Genomic DNA, 17147 nt, shown 5'->3' on the forward strand with positions numbered 1-17147 from the left:
TGCAGTGAGTTGAGTTGAATAAGGATGCCTATAAAAAGTTATGTTTTATTAGACTCTTCAATACATTTTGTTGTCGAGAACGGCAAATTAGTTTTTAATTTTGAAATGTAACACAGTTATACATGATAGCATAATTGATAACATCTCGTATTGAGTAAACGGTGTACTGAATTTCAAACATTCACCATGAGCATTTCACCATAATTTGTCGGAGGTTAGGTTAAATCAAAATAAACCAACTGAATTACCCTTTTTATTATCGATTAGATTTGAAAACCCCATCACATACAAAAACTTCCATTTTTATTTCACACACATTTTAACGTTATTTATATATACACTATATAGCGCCGGAATAGCACAGGACAATGATATCAAATCAAGTAATAATGTTTCATATTTATTATCAGGAAAAATCTCAATGATTCGAATTAGGATAAACATTTCGATAGGTGTCAGCAGACTGCAAGTGATATGAAAACGGACGCTTCCCATTATTCACTAATGGATATGACCGTATGAGTGGGGTGAGGGAAAATACTAGTAGCCGATAGCTTTGGTAAACCATATCGTGTTATCAGTATAAATCATAAATCCTTTTGCGACTTATAATGATTTCTCTCTTTTAACTTGAAACTAAATCTCTTCGTTTACCTACCCACAATGATTTTTCTATAGAATGATAATTTCAAGGTCTCGAATTTCATGTCCCCACTTGTTAAACACATTTAAGTGATGTTCGCATTATAAATACCTTCAATGAAATAATATCATATGTAGCTATGCATGCTTCGGTCTGTCTTGTATAGAAAAGGACCGGGGCGTTAAAGGCCTTTATTTTGTCTTTGTCAGCGACTTAGTTTACAATACCGTACAGAAGAAAAAAAATATCAGAAAAGTAATTATATGATATTTGAATAAGACGGAATGAGGAATTTACTTACTGTGCTTTCTTTGTTATGGTAGAAAACACATGTTTAAATCGAGTAAACTACTTGTGTATAATAAAACCCGTCTGAGGTGCGGGTGGCCTTCGTATAACAGAGTGCAGGATTTTATATAAACAGAATCATTGATTCCGCTAGGAATCGAACTCGAGACCTCTAAATATAGTCTTAAGCTCACCTGGTCGAACCAGCTCAGGGTCAGCGTTACAGGGTTACATGCTCCCCCCTCCAGAAAATACCTTCGAATTTAGGGGTCACATTGATTCCTTCACTTGCAGAGCACAGACGTATCATTGCCTCCGCTAGGGATCGAACTCGAGACCTTTAACTTAATATATGTACAGTCTTACGAGCTATTAAAGAGATGTTTTCTCAAGCTGGCGGGGCTGCAGTAGATGAGTGGTTTAGGTGTCTCGACATATGACCACAAGCCCTCCACCTCTGGGTCGCAAGTTCAAATCCCGAGTGGGGCAGTTGCCAGGTATTGAACGCTGCTCGGTGGTTTTTCTCCGGGTACTCCGGCTTTCCTCCACCAACAAACCTGGCACGTCCTTACATGATCCTGGCTGTTAATAGGACGTTAAACTAAGTAAATCCATTTCTCTAGCCAGGGTTAAATTTATGTCAAGTGGAGAATACAACGAGGAAGTTTTTCATAATTTGAATTGATAATAATTTTTTCTTCTTCTGATTTTGTACATTGACCTCACAGCATCGCAAGTGCCAAGAACACGATGGTATTTGTACAAATAAAGCAAGTCAATTCACTTATAAAAAATGGAAAATTTTATTAAAAACAACCTTGATGGGCTGTATTTGACCCTTAACCTTGACCTTAATCTTGTCACTCAAAAATGAACCTGTCTAATGTATTCAAGTTTTGGTTGCGTCCGTAGATACTGTAAAGGCATATTTCACAGGCAGCTCGAATGTGCAAATATCAATAAATGAAAAACTAAAGAAACGAAATAAAATGTTACTTCGCAATGCTGTATGTATCCTTGATACTCCAGGGGTTACTATCACTATCATTATATTAATAAAACATTAGTATATACATGTATATAGTAACCCCTAGAGTATCGAGGATGTGCTGTATGTAACCCATGCAAAACTTAAAAAGCTATAAATTGTGAAATCGTGTAGAAATATCATTAAGATGAAAATAAGTTGGTTTATGATAAATATTATACATAACATGTATACACTAGTATTTAAAACACTTATTACTGAAATATGACCTTTAACAATTGTTGGGACAAACAAATATGAACTTACGTGTATATTGAACATGTTAATTAAGATAATTGAACAAAGTAAATATAACAATTGTAATATGTAAATATGTATTTATGTACAGTGTGTATAATTAAATACCCAACCCATGTAAGACGTATTCCCGGCTTGACCTCTGAGTAAAAATTGCTTATACATAACAAAAAAAGATGTCAGGTTCATTCTTACGTATATACTCAACGGAGAATCATTTTTTTTAAACTCCGCGATACAAGTATAGAATCTACATGGCCCAGACTAAGTCAATATTGAATACTGAATGTCTCAAAGGTCAAAATGACTTCAAGCAGTCGGGGAAGAATGTTCTTTTTCATTATAGAGATTTAATCAAACAAGTTATTCTCAAAAAAGGAATTTGGAAATTACATGTAATTAAAATTTACTGACCTCCCACTGAACGTATGAATAATGCAAAGCTTACACATATCACCTCACATCAGGCGAGACTATAGTGTGTGGTCACACGATAGCGCGATTTAAAGTGTAGTGAGTTAGGATTTTCGTGTTTCTGGTCCAGTAATCACTAGCCATATAAAGAGGTTCGTCACATAATTGGTCACGGAATAAAAGCCGGAGTACCCGGAGAATCATCAACGACATATCTATTTTATATTTCGTGAGCTTTAAAGATGCTCCACCGCTGACAAATGGTAATTTTTCTCTATCAAAAACAGGAACAGACGTTTTAGTATTTTTCGTCAGTTACAAAAGTTACTTACTTTACACCATTACCATTTTGAAAAAGTTTGAGCTCCTAATTTTACTTCAAGATAAAAATATCAAAAATAATTAATTGTATCCCGAAAAAATTCCGTGGTACTATGTCCTATATGGAATGCAGTACTGATTGCGCATGAACCGAATGCAAAATAAATTATTCTAAATTACTTTTTTGTGTTAATAAGACATATATATACACGATTAAACACCAATTATTACTCAAATGATGGGTATCATTTATGCCCTGTCGGCGGTGAAGCATCTTTAAATGATGCAATGGTTACTAGTTCATCAGTTTCATCACTAGAAAAACTTTATCAATTTATATATGATAAATGATATGGTAGACATTGTGATTTACATCTAATATCGCCCATTCACAACGTCAAATGCACAAATATATCGGAAGACACTAGGGATACAGTAGCATCTTGAGATTGAAAAAATATACATGTCCTCTCACCCTATATCTAAAGATTTGTTGGGAAAACGGTTGGAGATGGCTATCGGCACAAAACCATTCACGTTCTATATATATTCTGATGGTGGTCGCCGCGGGATCGATAAGCCGACTAGATTCAAGTATATATAAATGATGTACCTTGACCGCAATGTAATGCTCTCTGTCAACCAGATGTCAACCCCTTCCCTATCCTTCGTCTACTCCCAATATTCTATAAAATTGTATGTGCATTGTACACTGTACATGCTTTTCTTTAGTTAGTCGTTATACGATATAGAGTAGAATGTGTGTAATTACGCCTTCTATTTCCTATTTTTCTGGATTACGAGAATAAAGTCCTTTGGTTAACGCTAAATGGAAAATCTATATATATGTATATCTATCTTAGAATGAGTTAATGCTAGGGTCCAAATATCACATAAGACGGAAGACGTTAGAAGGGAGGTAATCCCTACAATATACACTAAAAATTCCAGAGGTTTAGTGTCACTGTCGATGAACACTAGTGTAGCAATATATTCTTCGTGCACCATATGTCACTAACCTCCGAGTTCGAATTTCTCGTCGGTCAGTGGCTGACCGTTAGGCGGTAGTTTTTTTCTCTCTCTGAAGACTGAATATTTCTTCTATTAGCATGAGATGTGTTGACCTTAATATGGCCTTGGCTGTAAACAGGACAAGGTATAAGGAGACAACTCATTGTATAAACTTCTTAGTCCTTCTGATAATTATCACAATATCACAAAACCCAACTACCAATTCACACTCGGTCAGTTTATCCTAACTCCAGCCGGAGGACTGACCATTACATTCTACACCATACAGAATTTACATGACACTATCGCTCTTATGATAACTTTATCTTATTTGGCAGTCGTCTGCTGTCTCGTCAGATATGTCCAAGATTAAATGTACGTTATCCCCCCAATAAATGTGACCAGTACTGACCATCGACTGACCGGAAAACAGATGTATCCATTCGCCAGTAATAAAAGTACATATTAATCGCATTATTGACCCGAAAAGCTTAGATATTCACATGTTTGTGTTGTAAATGTTTGAGTATACAATATATTATATATTGAACTTCAATGAAACTGTACCATAGCTGTAGGTCAAGTTAGCCTTAACTGGGTCAATACATACATTTATGTAGGTATACGTACATGTACCTGTTTGGGTCAAGTACGACCTGACCTGTAACGTCGCGCCACGTTGAGTGGTCATTGCGTCCTGACCTCCCACTTCAATCCTGATAATGTGTCGACAGGTTCCGTTTCATGTACTACAATATACAAGTCATTGTCCACACTTAAAGCAAACATAATCACTCCACCCATGTAACAACCTAGCCTTAACACACACCGATAACATTGTTATGTAGAGACACTGAGTCATGCCTTTTCTAAAATGTAAAACGCCATTACCATTAAGACTGGACATATTGTTACATCACTTGATGTGTTGACATGCCCAGCTCTTCCATATTTTGATGAAACTTGATGAAAATATACTATATCTCTTAAAGTAAAGGTACTGGGCATATCCGTTAGGTCGCTTTGACCCAAAAAAGAAAGGTCAATTAAATGCTGCAAATACAAAAATAGACTTTTAAGGAATTCAAGTTCTTCTTTGTCCCATGAAATTAAATTCTTCGTGTATAGATGGACCCATATACCAAGTATGGTGCTGCATAATATACCAATATAGTACTGTAAATAGTCTAGAAAGCTTTTAACCTAAATCTAGCATGTAGGTCACAGTCACTTTATTCTGGTATGCGACACACACACACCGTCTCTCTTAGGTGGACCCATAGTTATAGAAGATAACGAACAGTCGGACGAACGGCCGAGCAGATACGACCCTAACTGTTACCCCCAGATTTCAGGCTTGGGACCAATGTATCCTTTTTTGGACATAACATATCACTGAAAAGTCTTTGGGTGACGAACTAGTTGGAAGCTGAAGAAGTATACCAGCGTGGAAGGCATTATAAAAAGTGTAAGCTGCTTCTCATTGCATGGTCGAACATGTCAAAAACCTACTCCCCTTGGTATTTTTGTCTGATCATCCCCAATCTTGCCTCTCTTTGGCTTTGTGAGGAACGGAACCCTTATGATACAATCATCGCTTTCTGTCCCTTGCTGTGGCGACTGCAACGTTTGTCCGCATACGACAGGTTCATTTAAACATGACTCTGATTCGGCTAGCCCGAGATACTCTGGCCCTGACACCAGACTCTGATTCGGCTAGCCCGAGATACTCTGGCCTGAAATCAGACTCTGATTCGGCTAGCCCGAGATACTCTGGCCCTGACACCAGACTCTGATTCGGCTAGCCCGAGATACTCTGGCCCTGAAATCAGACTCTGATTCGGCTAGCCCGAGATACTCTGGCCCTGACACCAGAGTCTGATTCGGCTCGCCCGAGATACTCTGGCCCTGACACCAGACTCTGATTCGGCTAGCCCGAGATACTCTGGCCCTGACACCAGACTCTGATTCGGCTCGCCCGAGATACTCTGGCCCTGACACCAGACTCTGATTCGGCTAGCCCGAGATACTCTGGCCCTGACACCAGACTCTGATTCGACTAGCCCGAGATACTCTGGCCCTGACACCAGACTCTGATTCGGCTCGCCCGAGATACTCTGGCCCTGACACCAGACTCTGATTCGGCTCGCCCGAGATACTCTGGCCCTGACACCAGACTCTGATTCGACTAGCCCGAGATACTCTGGCCCTGACACCAGACTCTGATTCGACTAGCCCGAGATACTTTGGCCCTGACACCAGACTCTGATTCGGCTATACTCTGGCCCTGACACCAGACTCTGATTCGGCTAGCCCGAGATACTCTGGCCCTGACACCAGACTTAGACATTATAAGTGTCGGCTTATTCCAGGTTTTCGAGTACTACCCCGTTCTGGCCCTACACCAGACTTCTATCTCTCATAATGTCTAATAGGTCAGGTTTCAGGGCCAGAGTATCTCGGGCTATGATGCGGCATGCTTTTATGTGGTGTCTTTGACTCCATCTTGTTGGAATCAGATATGAGGACTTTTTCGTTCCATGTTGAGATATAAAAAAAAAATCGTATTGAGAAATTGTGCCGTGTTGAGAGATTACCTTGGGTTGAGATCTACATGTAGCATGTGCTGTTGAGAAATCATTCCGGTAGGAAACTGTGCCGGGTTATAAATTGTGCAAGAACATAACCAAGGTTGCATTTCAAAATGGCTCTAGTTCCAAAGCATAAGTCTTTCTTGTCGGCTTATTTTGGTCTCAGCTTTGACAAAGCCCCGAGTTAACTTTTCGCAATGTATCATGTGCAGTTGCTCTGTTTTATTCCAGGAGCTTAAATTTTCAACAACATCATCAAAACCTGATACTCTCTTTAATGATAATACACATCAAAGGTAATTAAAGATGATTTATCAGTATAAAATATAGTAAAAGCAAGCTAACAAACGCCAAATGGAAGGGACGGATAATGATGGTCGCTTAAGAAAAACGACTTTGTGCATTTACCTGAAAAAAATCATCTCGCCATTAACAATGGGAGAAAAGTTAGTCAGTTATAGATCTGACATATAAATTGTATAGATTCACACATGTATTGGATATCTCATGTAAGTGTCAGTGTAAGTAAAACAAATTTATTGATATCTAGTTCACGTTATTATGGCATTATTTAAACCAAAGACAGCATACAACTTTACACTATAATAATATATGTAATAATTTGTCATGAGATATGAAACCGAATATCGGTCGCCTTCACCCTGTTAAAGTCGCACACCTTTGATGTCCGTGCTCTTTATGAACCACGAGAGTAATTTATCTCCGGAAATTGGTACGTGCTATTAAATGTTTTGATAGGTACACATTTGTATTAACACCGGTATTCAGTTTGACAGTGAATAGATCTACCACTCAACTTTATCATACATACAAATATTCAAATCTCCATTCATTGAAAATCTGCTGATAAAGCAACTGTACACTACTAAACGTTTAAAGTCGCACAGTTTTATAGATACACTGTATCTTTATTTACAAAACAAACTTTCATTTACACAATTTTGACTTTATTATCATAGTTTGATTACTGTTCGCACCTCATAAGTTCAATTAATATTTAATCAAGATGGGGAATCCTAAAAAGGTTTCGCTAGCCAAGGGTACTCGGTACTATGTCCTCCCTGTTTCAGGCGGGGAGAGTATAGCACTAAATACCATTGGCTAACGAATTTGAGGTTCTGCCAAACGAACTTAAATGGGAAGTTTAAATGTAAGCAAAAAAAGTCACGCACTGTACTTTCATTTTTGTGGAACCAGTGTTTCCACTATCGGTCGTCGTTCAGAGCTACGTCATCGCAGCTATTGTCCTACAAGTAGGGCGTTAAAATTGCACCTGTTCCAAGATAGTAAAAGTCGACTAATTTTGAGTATATTCTACTTGCCAACCGTCCCCCATGACATCGCCTCATTTTAGACCTTCGATCGAACCCTCGACCATATGAAGAAAGCATTGGGCCCTGTCCCGTAGCCGATAAATATCATCCTCTTAAAAAAGTGGTACATGTAATTCCTGCTCTTGTTTACCAAAGGGACGAGCAACTGATTTGCGCGATGTCAGTAAAATGTTATCTTGATGGTATGAAAGCTTTAGTGAGATACATGTAAAATAATAAAAATGGCATGATTTCCACTTTTATAAATGAGACTAAACGAAAATATTATGGTCTCCTAAAACACAAGCCATGAATGACGAGAACGTTAATGCCAATCGACCGACCAACCCTATAGCGAATGATTATTTTACATGTATTTCAATCTACAACATCAACATTCATAAAATGTTACATTGTACATTGAGCGCAAATACGGAAAATAAAACATCGAAAAAAGTGAATTGCCTGCAAGTATTAAAACGGAACCGATGGGGACGGCAATCGGCCGCTATCATCGACTATCTTCGTTATGCACGAGAGCAATTGCAACATCTCCGTATCTTGCCCGAATATAAGCACACGAAGGGTCTTTAAGTGGGAGGAAACTGGAGTGCCCGGAGAAAATCAACGTGGTCGGGCAGATGCATGACCACTGAGCTTTTCACACCCATGCAAGGGATCGAACTCCGGTCGGCTAGGTGAAAGGCGAGGCACTCGTTTGTACATCATCCGATCGCGACCACTTATTACCAAATTATCATATAAAGAATTTCAACAAGTTATTTGACAACAATAAGACCTGCACTACTAATATTGAAATCTAAAGACATCCATGATATCACGTAGCTTTGCCCTTGACATAATCATAACCCGTATTTTGTTGTTCATATGTACATGTAAGTAAATATATTTGGAGCTGAAGTCGCTTTAACTTTGTGTCCGCTCCTAGCCGGAACAAACTGGTATACAAACCAGTATATCTACAGGTCTTATCGTCACGTGATCAGCTCAAGAGGTGTGCTACACTTTTTATCATACCTGCCCCTTTACGTGTGTGTGTGTACTTGAAAGAGATCCAATCGCCAATAAATCGATTACGAGATTACACATAAATGCCAGTCTGATAGGCATTAGGTCATAGGGTAATGTTTTATAGAACTTTCCCATGCACCCATTCATAAAGATTTAAAAAATGTGTGGTTCACAAATATCAAATGCATCACAATCTAGCACCAAAACAAATAAATAAATAAAATAAACAAACAAACATAAAAATAAAATGCTACCAATGCAATATTTGATTTTTGTATATAGGTCTTTAACTCGTTTGCAGTAAGATTATATCGATTTCAGCTTTATACATTCATGCAGCTTTGAATGAGATTCAAGGTCACAAGGCTCTAAGATGAATTTGGACATAATTGCATTGGTAGTCCAACATCCAAGTATTCTACTGATGCATGCTCATATGAGGTTTCCGGCCTCTTAATTAATGCTAATTTTCTGTATGATTTTTTTACCAGTGTGGACAATGTATACAATGTACATGTACATTTGTACATGCACTATAAACCTCAAATGAGGTTGACCTTACTGATGGTCAAGGTCAATCATTTTATCAAAATTGATAGCACTACATGTACATCCCTGCATGCAACAGACCATAATTCAAGTCTTCTGATATATTTCAGCAGTAGCCATTTGAAGATTATAATGCATATATTTGACCCCTGAATGAAAGTCAAGGCGATTAATCCATGTACAGTATGCTTTATGTCCAATATCTGGATCTGAAACTCTTTGCTATTTTGCAGAAATTATTGAAATATTTCAGTACGTGCAACTTCTACATGACCTTGGATGAAGGTCAAGGATATTCAATTGTACAGACTGTGTAGACCTTACATCAATGCATGCTACCATGTACTAGCCCTATATCAGCGACATATTGTGTACTATACAAAGGTACAAATTGTAGGTCTCTGTACATCTTGGTTGTTAAATTCAGAAGCCATAAAAGCTGATCCCTACGACCCTGAATGAGGATCATTAACATGAACAGTCTACATGCAGATAGCACTTACTCAAACAAGGCCGAAAACCTGGTTGTTGGACCAATGGTTTTTGAGAAGACGTTGAAAATGTAACTTGTTTACAATTGAAAATTCACACAGCACAAAGCTGGACAAAGAGATTTTTAAATTAATCTAAGTCAAACTTACCAAAAATTCAAAAAATAGTTGGATATAATTCTAGCTGTATAAAATGAAATAAAAGTTCTATTTTTTTTTTTTGAAAAAAATACATTTTATTCTTTGTCATATAAATATAAAAATGTCAAGTCTTGCACACATATATATGTACGTACACAGAGACTTGATACAAGCCTATACACACAGTATGCTGGACATTGTTGGTAATAAGTGATCAAGGATTGAAACATCAGATGGCAGTGCCCTGTGTATACTATACAGTGTACATGTCCATTTTTATGTACATAAACTATTTGCCAACAAAACAATACTAGAATTAAAATGTATAATGTATAGTCTTAACATATATATAAAACGTATATGCAAATGAAACTATAGGACTAGTTTGATTCATTATTAAAACACACTTTCCTGAGTAAAATTGATATTTAATTGGATCTGGTGATTCCGTAAATGAAACTTCTGAGAAATAATCCCATATACATCAGAGGTCAAATGGATTTATCACAAAGACGTCAGAAGTTTTGAAAACTTACTAGGCATGATAGTTTGATGTTAAAATGAAATCCGAAAATTTTTTAAAAAGAGCAGAATACTGAACTTGTATTAAAATTTGAATTATAAACTAACATAAAAATAAAAATATAGATTTTAATTTATTCATATTTAAACAGGTGCTTCATATTGAGTCTTGTATCATTTAAAGATGCTCCACCACTGACAGAGCATAAATGATATTCATCATTTGAACAATAATTGGTGTTTAATTGTGTATATATATGTATAATTAACACAAAAAATGATATAAACTAATTTATTTTGCCTTTGGTGCATGCGAAATAGTACTTCATTCCATATAGGATATAGCGGCACGGAATTTTTTCGGGATGCAATTAATTATTTTTTATATTTTTAACTTGAAGTAAAATTAGAAGCTCAAACTTTTCAATGGTGGTAATGGTGTAAAGTAAGTAACTTTTGTAACTGAAGAAAAATACTAAATCGTCTGCTCCTGTGTTTAATAGTGAAAAAATACCGTTTGTCAGCGGTGGAGCATCTTTAAAGTAAAATGTTCATGTGATTGAACATCAGGATAATCAAGTACAATAAATATCTTAAGTTTGTTGTTGTTTTTCTTTAGCATTTTACCAAAAGAGCTAGACCAACAAAGTTTAAAAAATCCACAAAAAATTATAATATTACAGATTTACTATCACCATTACAATTTCATGTAATAAGGATTCCAATTATGTGTACTCTTCACTAGAGCTTCATTGTGTACATGTAGCCTGATTCACCTTAACATCATGATATAATCTGATATTGGAACTTAACTAGGTCAGAAAAAACTTGATTTGATCGCACCATCAAATACTGGATGATTTGTTTGTTCTTTTTATCTCGTATATGCAGTTTATTTCCATTAAAATACTGCCAGGCTTTGGTGATAATGAAAAATCTGAGTTCAGAGAACAAATTAGAATTACCTATATGATATGACTAGCACATTACAACAGATGTCTTTTCTTTACCCAAATGTTTTTGTTTTCTTTCAATTCTTTCTTCTTTTTTTTTAAATTTTTTTTTTAAATCACCCTGATCATTTTCATTACAAATTGATTTTGCTTTTCCTGCCATGTGCTTTTCAAGGTGGTTTAATTTTGCAATTTCATATAGGTCTATCAAGAGTTACCTCCCTTTGTTTCACTATGTATGTACTCCCAGAAAAATACAATGGAAAATAACTCTAATATATATCACAACTTTCAATTTTGACTAGTAGAAAGTTCTTCTACATATTTTCAGTACAATTGTTATTATTCACTTTTAATGTCGACCCTTAAAAAAAAGTAATTTACAGCAGAATGAATTTTTTCTAAATATACCGACCACTATGATATAGGGTATGGTCGATGGTATAACTTATACCTAAGTCCCCTGTATACAGACTCCATGTCCTCAGCATACACATCAACATTGTGAAAGCCCTCCTTAAGTCCATACATAGCCAAGTCCAATATACGCTTCGTGATGGGTGCCACCGATTTGGACCCTTCATAAAGCTCATGAATATTCATCCATTGGCACATGCTGATTTCCTCATTACAGGGGTTGATGTCGTATGACAGAGGTTTCATGCGGCAGACGAAGAAAAAGTCAGATCGGCCGAAGGCACCAGGTTGGTTATGTTGCTGTCTGACTGACATCACCGACTGGAACTCTGTAAAATGTCATGGCAGTGCCAATTATCTATATGACTTACTGTACAAAGTCCTGATCATCCTTTTTTTTAATTGAAACTCTGTAAAATGGCATGTATTATAATTGTGAACTTTTAATAGCTAATACTTTAAATTTATTTAATTCAAATGAAAGGGACATACACTTATGCATATGTAAAAATAAATCAAATTTTTTCAATACATATATTTTTACAGTATGACATGTCTCTTTTTATACTGAATCAGAGGTTGTCTTTTAGAGATTCCAATTTTAACCAGTTAGACAATAAGTCTGGAGGTGGAGGGTTAGTAGTAGAATGTCATATAAATGTACTGCCTTAATATCGACCACCTACACATATATAAAGACAACTTGCATTAAAAGACCGCTTTTTAGGGTCCCAACCTATGTATAAAGACCATCTAGCTGGCTATAAAGTCCATTTTCCCTCCATGCTGAAGTGTCCCTTTGGTGGTCTTTATAGATACATGAAAGTGGACTTTAGCGGTGAACAGAGATATGTTGTAGTACAAAATGTAGATCAAATTTATCACTGAGCCCAAGAGGTTGTGAAAATGTGACAGAATACCTGACATCTTCTAAAAATAATTTACTTCTTTTGCATTTGACCTCAGAGATTGAGGGTTAGTGGTAGAATGTCAGGCACCTTAACCGCTCTGCCACTGAATCCCAGAGACAGGGGACTTGTGAAAGAATGTAAGACACCTTAAAAACACTTGTGCTCAGAAAAGGAAGACTATAGTGATATATTTTCTATACTTAACTTATTCCCTTCCACATGATCAGATCTTACCTGTCCTCACACCTGTCTCTTCAAACACTTCCCTCTCAGCAGTATCTCCTGTAAACCAATGTAATTATAAATAAGTAAGTCTCCAGACTTTTGGCTGTACCGATATCAAAATACCTTTCAAATTGAAGACTTGCTTATATTTGACCATGTATATTTTGTACATATATATGATTGAAAAAATTCTCATCCAGTTGTAAAAACAGAAAATTTCTGCATGTTAATTGTCTGATCACATCAACGCTAACATGACAAATCATTTCATGGTGACAACATACCTATATCTTCTCCTAAATCTGAAAGTCCGCCAGCAAACTTCCAATACGAGAACTGCAATGTAGAGAAAAGCACTATACAGTTTATTATTATATCTATAATTAAACTATAACATTTACTTTTATCTAGATTTTAATTTTCCCTGTGCCTGTCATAAAGATTTCTTGTCAGTAAAGTTAATGCAAACTTTCAACATTCACATGTATAGTCCCTATACATGACTTAACTTCACTCTTAGTGGCTGAAATTGATATGCAAGAGGAGCGTACGTAGCTCAAGAATAAGGAATAGAATGAGGAATAAGTTTTTATTATGATAGCAAAGACTGTACAATGTATCTTTGTTAACTTACTTTACTCTTACGATCCTTCACAACCAAAACTGACTCAGTATCTTCACGGAATACAAATCCTGATAAGTGAAAAAAATGGATATATTAAACATGTAATTCAAAAAGTATTGTTAATTAAATTTGCCCAAACTGGACGAAAATTTTGACATGTGATTTCTTATTCAGTAATTTATTGAAAACCACCAGATTTGATGAATTAAGTTGCATGTGTAAATCATTCAAATGCTCAGACACATGTATGATGCCTTATAAACCTCAATACAACACAGAATTAATAGACTTTAAAATTCTTGTTTTTTTTTTGCATTGTGCATATAATATTATGGCATATTTAACTTTAATAAAAATATGTGCAGTTACAAGTGTACATGTAAAGTTATATATTTTATATACAATGTTTATACACTAACTAACCAATTTACGCAAAATACAGCAATATTTCTCTCTGAAATTAATCTTTACTTGAACCTAAATGCACAAAAATATGTCACTGCAGGTCTGCATATACCTGCGACTCCAACTTGATGAGTAGCAAAGCGAGGAGTTTTGTCCTCGCCACTTTCCTTCATCCATAATTTTAGTAGACAGTTGTTTTCCTCTGCATGATGAAATTGAAAGCCAAATTTGGCAGCAATGGGTAAAAATCTTCCATACTGAATTGGCATTTTTAACCATGCAGCATTCAGTTTTTCAGATTTCCATATTTGAAGAGAATCTAAAAGAAACAATAATAAGCTAAATCAATAAAGATGAAATTCAGAATCAAGGAGAAGATCTTACTTGTCCTTTTAAATAATTGTTCACCTGTATATATTTGGTTAGTTGACGAAGGTCATTTAAAGATGCTCCACCGCTAACAGCGCATAAATGATATTCATTATATGAACAATAATTGGTGTTTAATCGTGTATATATATGTCTAATTAACACAAAAAATAATACAAAATAATTTGTTTTGCTTTAGATACATGCGCAATCAGTACTTAATTCATTCCATATAGGATATAGTGCCAAGGCATTTTTTCGGGATGCAATTAATTCTTTTTCATATTTTTAACTTGAAGAAAAAATTAGAAGCTCAAACTTTTCCATCATGGTGGTAATTAATGGTGTAAAGTAAGTAAATTTTGTAACTGAAGAAAAATACTAAATCGCCCGCTCTTATTTTTGATAGTGAAAAAAGACCATTTGTCAGCGGTGGAGCATCTTTAAGGTAAATAAAGGATTGTTACTTACTTGTAGAGCACTTGATGTTGATTATAATCATAAAGATTTGCCTTAATTTTTAATTCATATTTAATACCCCAGGATCAGTATTAGTGTCCATGGGTTAGTTGTGTCATTTTACATAATGTACATGTATCCTAGCTGTCATATACTTACATGTAATATCGACAAGAAACAACAATAAGTGACAAGAAATGACAGCAAACAACAACAGTTTAATTAAATAGGCAGAAAAGTTAGTGATTACACAGAATATGTTGTCGGTATACTGTCACAGCCAACTGATCTATCGTTGGCCATGCAGGGACCAATCTCGAAATAATTACTTCATTTTTGCACCAACCTTTATAAAACTTTGTAGATATATTTATTTTGGTGTACTGAACAACATATCCTGTGCTGTCACTAACTTTCCTGCGTATTTAATGTGTTGTCATTATTAAGTGTGGGCAGTACCCAGTATTATGTTGTTCAGTACATTAAAACAAAATATATTTATTTGGTTATTAAGATAAGATAATTACGGTCTCTGTCGCTCAACTGACGGATCATGCTTATTTGGCTCGGTCACTATTGGTAGAGCCATAGTTTTCCACGCTGGAGACCCGGGTTCGATTCCTGGTCGGGCATTCGACAGGAATCATATATGTATATGTGTATTTTCCCTGTTCTTTTACATTACATGTATTTATGTAGCCTTGTATTTCATTTACTAGTACTGTACACTGGGGGCCGTACGTGTATGTTTTCATGACCGTACAAAATGTACATGTACATTTGTGTATGCATTTTGATTTTATTATGGTTTTTTTAGCTGGGCGAATATATGTTTCCAATGGTTGTTGAGTCTTATTTCTAAAGAAATTGGCACTCCAATGTCTCTTACATAATCTACATATTTACTTTCACATCTGGCCTTTTCCATATCGCCGATGTGCAAATAATCATCATCACCATTACATATCAACAGATCAATGCAGAAAAGTAGGGTCTCTACAATCATGAAATGACGTTGTCAGTAGTTTTTACCAGACTTTTTAGTTTTGATAGCTAGAAACATACCGTGTAATAAACCGTGAAATTCCTCGTCTGACATTGTATGGGGCACCTGTTCAACGTCCACGGTGATGCCGTTGAATCTGTCAGTATCTCCTGACAGCGATGTCAAGAAACGCGAAGAAGGAGGTCTCAGCTTCCAGCACTTCTGACATATCACTCGACCCAACATACCTAGTCCATGCATACTAAATTGTTCTACATTAATTGTTCTTCTCTCTCAACACGTATGTCGTCTGAACTACAGGAGAGTTCCTCGGAAGAACGATAACTCTTGACTAAAAAGGCTAAGGTTGCCTCCCTTAGCATATACGTAGGCCGTTTTCGTTTATTTGGAACAACCGGTTCGACCGTTTGTAAAAGTCATTATTTCACATATAAATCCAGACGGACCTGCAGTTTATGATACAGGCCTGTGACGGCTTTGTCAAGGCTCGCCTGAAAACAATATAAAATCACCAGGTCTTTAATTCAAAAACGAACAACTAACATGTAGGTCCAACCAGTCAAATCGCATAATCGAAAACGGCCTTAGTCATAGAATTCGTCATTCGTAACGGGTCTCTGGGTAATTACTTCGAAGTTTTAATAATTTTTTAAGAAATAGTTCAAAACAAATTTTAGAATTACCATTGTTAACCTTACATCATTAGTAAATATACATTTTAGTACATGTAAACTACATTTTGTGCATGTACCCTAGAGGTATCGTTTTTCGCGCACTTAAAAAACTTGTAAAAACGGGATTTGTAAAAAAAAAAAAAAAAGCCTGGACAAACTTACTTTAACCCACATACATTTAATGCTGATGATCAAGTTAAGCCATTTTTAAACTTTCTTCTGTCGTCCACACAAATCCGTATGCAAGTAACAGCAGAAACATATATTCGGTGATACCGCTATATATGTAAATATTCCTAGCTTAAGGCTGACAAACGACTATGAAATTATAAACCACAACTTGATTTCTGCTTGATCTGAACGTACCTAATCATTTCACTTTGTAACTATTGTGATTTTTGGCAGTACTGCGAAGTATCATTTTTAAATGTCGAGTTGTTTCCAACTAGGTTTGCTCAGATTATTCATTAATTAATGTTTT

General features: G+C 35.9%; 1 protein-coding gene across 1 annotated transcript; it reads right to left on the reverse strand.

The window, feature by feature from the left end:
• Nucleotides 1–7793: 7793 nt before the first annotated feature.
• LOC138328234 (nucleoside diphosphate-linked moiety X motif 6-like) lies at nucleotides 7794–16296 on the reverse strand. Its single transcript, XM_069274946.1, has 6 exons — nucleotides 16052–16296; nucleotides 14271–14477; nucleotides 13763–13821; nucleotides 13413–13464; nucleotides 13138–13185; nucleotides 7794–12321 (listed from the first exon to the last, which is right to left on the reverse strand). The coding sequence occupies exons 1-6, from the start codon at nucleotides 16230–16232 to the stop codon at nucleotides 11993–11995; spliced, it is 876 nt and encodes a 291-aa protein (XP_069131047.1). The 5' UTR covers nucleotides 16233–16296; the 3' UTR covers nucleotides 7794–11992.
• Between the last annotated feature and the right edge of the window lie 851 nt (nucleotides 16297–17147).

This window comes from Argopecten irradians, chromosome 7 (genome assembly GCF_041381155.1).
Source record: "Argopecten irradians isolate NY chromosome 7, Ai_NY, whole genome shotgun sequence".
NCBI lineage: Eukaryota > Metazoa > Mollusca > Bivalvia > Pectinida > Pectinidae > Argopecten > Argopecten irradians.